Source organism: Pangasianodon hypophthalmus, chromosome 5, assembly GCF_027358585.1.
Source record: "Pangasianodon hypophthalmus isolate fPanHyp1 chromosome 5, fPanHyp1.pri, whole genome shotgun sequence".
Classification (NCBI taxonomy): domain Eukaryota; kingdom Metazoa; phylum Chordata; class Actinopteri; order Siluriformes; family Pangasiidae; genus Pangasianodon; species Pangasianodon hypophthalmus.
In genome coordinates this window covers 22,328,949-22,337,551 of record NC_069714.1, presented here as the reverse complement: position 1 = coordinate 22,337,551, position 8,603 = coordinate 22,328,949, and the positions used below count along the sequence as shown (strand labels likewise).

The 8,603-nt window shown below is 41.9% G+C and overlaps 1 protein-coding gene across 2 annotated transcripts; it reads right to left on the bottom strand.

Moving 5' to 3' along the window:
• Window positions 1-555: 555 nt before the first annotated feature.
• Window positions 556-8,474, bottom strand: asb1 (ankyrin repeat and SOCS box containing 1). Of its 2 annotated transcripts, none has more exons than XM_053234359.1 (5): window positions 6,444-8,474; window positions 3,157-3,298; window positions 2,727-3,029; window positions 2,180-2,562; window positions 556-1,932 (listed from the first exon to the last, which is right to left on the bottom strand). In XM_053234359.1, exons 1-5 carry the CDS (start codon window positions 6,694-6,696, stop codon window positions 1,787-1,789), a joined length of 1,227 nt encoding a protein of 408 aa, XP_053090334.1. In that variant the 5' UTR covers window positions 6,697-8,474; the 3' UTR covers window positions 556-1,786. The 2 variants fall into 2 exon arrangements, with proteins under 2 accessions (XP_053090334.1, XP_026768531.2); XM_026912730.3 differs by lacking the exon at window positions 6,444-8,474 and adding an exon at window positions 4,737-5,022 and having other exon boundaries at window positions 828-1,932.
• Window positions 8,475-8,603: the final 129 nt, after the last annotated feature.

Here is an 8,603-nt window from a genome sequence, read left to right as displayed (position 1 = left end):
AACAGATGTGAGACTCAGGAAGTAAGAGAGGAGTGCTTGAATGAGAAGAGTGCCATCTTTTGGGCAGCTCTGATCTGTACAGACAATAGCATGTAAACGTGTTGTTAATAATGACCCACAAAATCTATGGCTAAACACTATAACCAGAAAACACTTGCTGGCTTGTCACACCTGTAATGAAAAACAGACCCCAAGGCATGCAGCTGGATTTTCCCATTTTCATATTAAAAACTGATGTAGCACAATTACTACAGTAGGCTGAGAATCATAATCAGACAATTACCCTGTGTAGGGGAGACTTGGCACAGGCAGATGGGTCTAAAAAAGGGAGAGAGGATTGCAGTGGGAAACGTCACTCCACGAGCGCACTCTTGGGGTTTTGGGTTTTTCTATGGCAGCGCTCCAGATCCACAACTGAGAAGCTGTCGGAAAAAGAGGATGATTCGTCTTCCGTAGGAGAGCTGAGAGCTGAGATGATGTCTCTGCTTTGATCCTTCTGCTGAAATGCCTAATAGCTGAATTAAAGAGGAATCAGACAGGGAGGACAGAGGATGATGATGATATCTTTAGATTTGAAAGCGTGCATCTGTTAGTTATTGTACAATCCCACCTTTTCCTCATCTGGCAGGAGTACCTCCACAATCTGCAGTTCTCAGTGGGACGGGGGTCCGCCAGCAATATGTTGGCAGATCCAGACATTTCCCAGGCTTGCCTTTTTCTACAGCTTGTGGTTTTTGACAATATGTGGTTTCACTCTCACAACACTGAAACTTATAGTTAAAAAAAAGCACAAAATAATTTCTACCCAGATACCCAGTGGGTATCTTAAGCAAAGCTGCTGGGAAATTGAGGAGGCTATATACTTGGAAACCTCCGAGGAATCCTACATCATATAAAGGAGCTATTTCTGTCAGCGAGACCTCAACATGATCTCTACTGAGACTCTTAGAGCTGTGAGGAATAGTCTGTGGCTGGTAAATAGGTCCTACAGGAAGTTTGGCTCTCCGCATTTCCTGCACAGGATGGTAATTAAGTTTCAAAACACGATCCATAAATCCAAAAATGTGAATCATATTCATGTGACTTGAACCTCAGTAGTATTGTAAACTATTAGAGAAATGATTTTCAAAGAAAAACAAGACACGCTAAGCACAGGCTAATGAAACATGAGAGATCACTGGCTTTCTTCACACGAGAACACAGACAGTGGGGATAATATTGTTTATTACAGGCATCTGAATTTAATTTAAGGCATAGGCAAGGTTTAACAATATGTTTAAGCATCATATAAATACCTTTCATAAAGAATCATAAATTAAGCTTTTTGACTTTTACACCACAGTGACCATAAACAAAAAAAGAAATATAAAATTTCTTATATATAAATTACCAATGCTCTTACAGACATCAGTCTAGATGATATTCAAGAGATAACATGATTATGCAGTGTATCCAGGTGAATATATTACTTTTATAGAATATGCTACTGTAAGTATATTTGTGTAAACAAAGAGATTTTACCAACATGCAACATACAGAATGATGTGCTATGAAACCGGAAGTGTTTGCTTTCTTAGGGAATGTGCTCCCACCATCTTAAGTGCAATGCAACTGCAGTAACAACAAAGCCATGATACAGGACAAAAGGCTTCTGGATCTCAAAGAACTGTAGATCATTTTCTGTCCATCAGCATTATCTCCAGCCCACAAAAACTTACCAGTGTCCCTTGTACAGTTACAGGCCATAATACAGCTTTTCGGGCCTTCGGTTTTATTCACACCTCCTTCAGGAAAGGGAACAGAAGTCTCTGTGGAGCAGAAAATTCTTGACAGAATCAGGCAAAGGAAGGCTGGAGATGTGCCTCAGCCGGTGTTTGCCCATCACCTTCCGAATGGCTATGCGACACAAATGAGTCAACCTGTTCGGACATCCTGAAAGAGAGCAGAGGTCTAAATCACCACAGGTCTTATCTTATCTTATCTTATCACAGAGTATGCTGTGAGTACAAATAAATCTAAGTGCATATCTGTCTTGTGGTCTGGGAAAACATGTCAGATGTTGTTGTGCCTGAATTCTAGAAAACTAAGATGATGAAAAATCAGGTTTTTCTGCCAATAATATATCTTGACTTTAAGGAAACATAAATAGATTTTATGCAAATAAAATAACAAAACTTACTCCTGGCCTCCTGATAGATGTTTAGGGCCTCAGGGTTGACACGCACTCTTCCCATAGCATCGGGGTCAGGTTCCTCCCATGGCACGAGTAGTGGATCAGCGCCATGCTCCAGCAGCAGTCTAACGAAGGCCGGCTCACAGCCATGCCTAAGCACAGCGTCCAGCAGGCAGGAGGCCAGGCCTCTGTTCAGCGCTTCACGGCTCACGGGGCCAGTGTAGTTGTAGTCGGGATTGGCTCCGGCCTCCAGGAGCAGCCTGAAGCAGTGTAAATGATGGTAGGCAGCGCTGATGTATAGTGGGCACACCACCAATGTTGAGAGGGTGCGGGCACTGAACAGAGGCCTCGGTCCCAGCTGGTGGTCTACATCCACATCAGCGTTGAACCTGCAGAGTTGCACAGCATGCCCTGGTTAAACTAATAATGATACTAATAATTTATGTAAGGAATAAAACACAATGGTGCCTGCATTTATAGGAAAATAATCAATGATGGAGTGTTGTGATGCGGCCTCACATGAAGCCAATAAGAGCATATCTTCACTTCCCACCTGATCAGTTCTTGTAGGATGTCCACCCTGCCCACCCGGGCTGCGTGGTATAAAGGTGTGCTGCGGTGGTGTCTGCTGCCGTTTGGGTCTGCTCCTGCCTCCAGCAAGATCCGAACACAGTCCAAGTGTCCGTTAACCACAGCCACATACAGAGCTGTCTGACCTTTGACATCCACCAGGTCCACCTCGGCCCCATGGCTGATGAGGAAGTCCACACAGTCGCCATGGCCAGCAGTAGCAGCTATGCGCAGAGGTGTACAGGGCAGCCAGCCACAGCACCACACCGACTTCTCATTGATCCGTCTGCACAGGCAGGACAATTACATTAGGAATGATATTAAGAACGCATCATGCCCAAAGGGATCACGTACAGAATAGTAAAACTGGAATGATAACAATTAAACAATGTTAAAAGGTGGAAAGGGCTCACTGTTTAAAGCTGTCTTCCTGCAACAGGCTCTTGATGGTGTCCAAGTCTCCCACGTAGGCGGCATTATGCAGACGCATGTCCTCACACTGCTCCAGAGGTTTGTCACAGAACTGCTCCTGAAGCCATTCTTTCAGATTACGGCCTGAGAGGGATATATATCGGGTAAACCCACCATATAGACGCACTTAAGTACACAATTACAATCTGTGGCTATGCACAATCTGTCAACCTCCAACCCCCTTTCTATCAATAAGAACAGGACCACCATGGGTCCACCACCGACCAGATATTAGTCAGTCAAACTCAACTTTATTACCATTATGCATACTGCACAATGAAATGAAGTATTATTTGGGTAGTGGATGATTTTCAGCACAGCAGTAACACGAAATATGTCATGTGAGTACCTGGTACGCTGTATCGAACACAAACATTGCTAGGATTTTTAAATACCTCAATGAGTGGTATCTCAACATTGAGAATATCCCACAAACAAAAACTCCCTGCTAACAATGGTCAAAAAAGTGACACTGATAAAGGGATAGAAAACAACACACACGTCGTCCACAGAAACAGATATACATTATATGTGCTATACAAATGAGTCTATAGTCTCTGCACACATACGAAATGTACTGAGGTGCATTATTCATTCATCTTCAGTAACTGCTTTATCCTAGTCAGGGTCACAGTCAATCCTGAGAACACTGGGTGGGATGCTAATACACACACACACTCACACACCTAGGGGCAATTTAGAGTCCACAATCCACCTGCCAGCATGTTTTTAGGAAGTGGAAGAACCCACAGGAAACCCGCTTGGACACTGGGAGAAACGCCACATGAGCAGTAACCAGAGCTGAGGATCTGAGGAACCGTTGACCCTGGAGCTGTGAGTACCTGCTGCCATCATGCCACCGATTAACAAACTCGAATAACGCTGCTGCACCTGATACACTCATATCAACACTAAACTCGCTATCATGTCATGAACGCAAATAACATCCTGGTCCTGCGGTGGTCCTGCGGCGGTCCCCAGTTATGGCTTCTGACAAATTGTGCATAAGAACAGCTGGGATACAGTAACTGCACACACAGAAATTGATTTTATGGTAGATGAACTCGGTGTGCCTAATACCCTATTGAAAAAGAAAAAAAATAATAATAACCATCACAGAAATTCTAATGGTTTCCACTACAAACACCATTACAAACCATCATCCATTAAAACCATTACCATTACTGGTTCTTAATGGTATCCGCTAGACATAATATGCAAACAATAGAAGGCAACAAATTGCCAGTAGAGACCCACAGGGACCATTCGAGTTTCCATTAAAACCACTACAAATCCCATTATAGCCATTAAAACCATTACAGTTTCTGAGGGTTTGTATTGGCTTTTTCAGCAGGATAAACTGGTAACTGAACACAGCCGAATCTTTTATGTGATAAGTACATACGAGAAAGACTAATTCATACAAAATCTGAAAATTAATATTTTAATAAACAATAAAAGCATCTATGATGGTAAGAAGCATACAGAGTGAGTAGCACTGGGTGCAGCAGTGGCTAAATACCTGCTGTGCTGCTGCTGGGCAGGTCAGACACAGTGATCAGGGGATAGCTCATGGTGGGCGGCTCATCATCTACTTCCCCTTCCACAACATTCCCACCGTCAGCCATCGCTTCGCAATCTGCTCTAAAGGCGATTGAAGCGTGTTTTTCTCCAAAAGCAGTGAAATTACAGCGAAAACAACTGTTTTAACGGCGCTTATTTCAGCAATGTTTTGAGCCTCGGTGGCATGACGGATGTTTTGGAGCTGCTTGTCTATGCGGTGATCTGATTGGCTGAGAGCACTTCCGGGTTTCAGACAGGCTGCAGTTAAGGTGGTACAGCAACAAGTGCCTAGAGGGAAGAGTGTGAGGTGTGCACTGTGCATTGCATTGTATTTTCGAGGTTGGTTTGTTTGTTTAAAAAAATATAAACACGCTCTTTTTGTCTTTTAGGTTTTATCCAAGCCAAACATCTCTTGAACAATGTTGCATGAAATATTTCAATATGTAAATATTACTAAGATGGACCCTCATCACTGAGTTGTAAAGAAATGACTGAAATGACTGGCACTCACTGTTCAAGAAAATAGATAAAAAGTGTTGTATAAAATATATATTTCAACACAACATTTCTGAAATGGTGCATGGAGGAGTGGTCCAAGATCCCACCACATTCATTCATCTTCAGTACCTGAAGCCTATCCCTGGAACCCTGGGCATGAGCCAGGTTGAGAGGGACTTCTATTGCAGGGCACCATGTTAATTTAGAGTAGCCAGTCCACCTACTGGTGTGTTTCTAGGACATGGGAGGAAACTGGAGAACCAATATGAAACCCACACAGACACTGGGAGAATATGTGAAATTCCACACAGACAGTAACCTGAGCTCAGGTTTGAACCAGCAACCCTGGGGCTGTTAGGGGGCAATACTACCTACTGCATCACTGTACCACCACCCCACTCAGCCATGTTAGAGAAGACACTGAGTACCGTTATTCTTTCCAGGGGAGGTGCTAGTAGCAGTGGCAGTAATTTTGAAAGCTGTGTGTTGCATTAAGGGTGGCATGGTGCTCATCTTCTGTACAAGTTGTCCACATGTCTGCATGGGTTTACTCCAGGTATTCAGGGTGTCCCTCCATCTCCCAAAAACATGGATTAGCTAAACATAAAAGATAAATTGCCCCTAGGTGTGAATGAGTGTGTGAATGTGTGTACATGGTGTCCTGCGATGAAGTGGCATCTCATCCATGGTGTATTCCTGCATCACGCCCAGCGTTCCCAGGATAGGCTCTGGATCCACTGTGACCCTGACAAGGATAAATTTTTAAAAATGTATGTGTTAATTTATGCTCATTCCCATGATCGAATAATTCTGGAGCTGACTGTAGCTGTGTGTATAAGCAAGAGATCCTTGCTTAATGAATGAGAGTATAGCTATACCAGTAATTAATTGCAGATACCTAAAAAGTGATCTATGATGAAGACATTAGAGTATACGCACGTACATTCAATAACAACTAATGAGGTGTAACCTTTGAGCACATCTAGAGAGTAGAGACTAAAGAATCATGAAATAAAATGCACAAGTCAGTCAAGTTCAAAAATATTCACTATGACTAAGAATTTCTAAATCAGAAAATAGTCTAGACCATTTCCATACAACTTCAAAAAGCCCTTCACATTGCAAACATTCAGCTGTGTGTTCTGTCGTCTCATTCAGGAACATATACTTGAGAGTTGCCCTGGGTCACTGCCCAGTCCAGTGTGTGTCCAGCGGTCAGACGGCGGTCCGGCGCTCTGCTCTCTGTTAGTCTGTGGTAGGTGATGTGAGTCTGTCATTGTTGGAAGTTTATTTCGCAAAGCCGCAGAGGCGTACCTCACCGCTGCCTGACGACAGCTGAACCATAGACACTGGGCCGTGGGCTCTAAAAATAAACAGGCAGTCGGACGGGCCCATGTGTCACTCAGAAAGGAGTGGAGCATGGAGAGCAAGAACACCCAGCTTTTTAAACATAGACTTTTCTGCAGTGAATACACACACTAGACTACTTTTCATTCCATTCATCTCTCACTAGACACGGGTTTTAAAATTTCACACCTAATTTGTGCTGCATTTACTCTCACTCTCCACCGGCTTAATGTATAGACTAACATTAACGGTACTTTCATATAAAAATATATATTATAACCACAGCGCTGTTGAATTCTCAAATCTGATTGGAGGATGATTAAGTTTCTATAACGGCAGCTGTGACAGTAATTCTGACTGTTCAAATCACATTCAAATATTAATGTGCATGTTCTAATACAGCTCATTCATAAGGACTTGTATGGCGAAGGTGCCACATTATTATTATTATTATTATTTATCAAGACTCAAACAGATTTTTTTTAAAAAAAAGCATTGTTATTTTACGAAGACATTTATTACAGAATTTAATATTAAGGAGTCTCTTGCGTCAGCACTTTTTAAGTCAGTATGTTTTCCGCCACAGGAGAGTCTTCAGCACAGACGACATTGCATTTTCTTGTTTCTTGGTAATATGACAAACTGTGTTTTATTTTGTCTTACTGACTTGAAAAGAGAGAGGAAAAAAAGGTAGTGATTGAACAACTCTTTATAACTGTTATAAGTGATAACAGGAAGTAACTGTTCTCATGGACCTTCCACAAAGTTAAATGTAGCAATAAACAGTTAAAAAAATATGTCGTTGTTTCATACGTTTAAAAAAAGAATGTAATTGTTAACAAACAGCTGTGGTATAAGAGGAATAAAACAATTTGGAAAGTGCTGTTATTGGAACATAATAAACTTTGGTGTGATAACAACCCTGGCATTTACTATTTTCCAATAACTGCACTCCCAGTCATGTTTTACTCCTGCTTAATGCATCATCGAGAAAATAATCATTTTAAACTGCTTTTAACTGCTGGATGTAGTTTGTCCACTGTAATGAAGACGTTTCTGTCCACAGGGTTAGCTGGAGACTGCTGCCCCTGTCATTGGCACACAGCAGGAGAGGAGAAAGACAAAAGGAACACATGCAGGCCAATCACTCAGTCCTAATCCTAATGTTCGTTCACTTCTCCTAGCAGCCTCTCAGCCAGGTGCCCGGGATTTCAAGAGCCTCCAAATCCGAAAATCTTACGCGAAATGGTCAGGTCTCAATTCTCAATACGAGTCTAAGGGTCCCCACATGCTTCACAGAGAGAGAGAAAGAGAAAGAGAAAGAGAAAGGTGGATGTGTGTGTGTGTGTGTGTGTGTTAGTCCTGTGCAGCTGTCTTAATGTCTGCCAGAAAAATAAAAATCAGGCCTCTGTAATACAGGCATTTAGATTATTAAGCTGTTTTTGTTAAGTGAGATTGGATCAGCCTTCAAAGGCAGGCTGTAGTGGAGCATGTGACTGTGCCATGCCAGACGCCACCAAGACTTCACATGAACTCGTCAAAAACACAATCTCCCCGCATTAATCACTTCCACAATAATGCTGTCCAAAATAATCATTAAAATTCCCCACTAATGTTTAGCTCACATCAACCAAACAGCAAACTTTCACAACTCCACTTTCACGTCTTTCACATCTCACATCTCCCACAAAACGGGGCATGTGCGAGTGTTTTACTTAAACGTAGCCATTTATTTCACTCCACTACAAAATTTATAGTCATATGTGAACTATGATACAAAGAAAATGTACATATTATACAGCAAAGACAATATGGGTGTGGAAAAAACAGTTTACAGTGTACATTTTATAGGAAATGCTTCATAATCAATCTTTAAATGTTAAACGGCTGTAATATTTTTTTTTCTCTTTTAGCAACAGTGCTATAATTCATATTTATGATATAGCTAATAATACTGATATATATTTATTGTTATTATGCA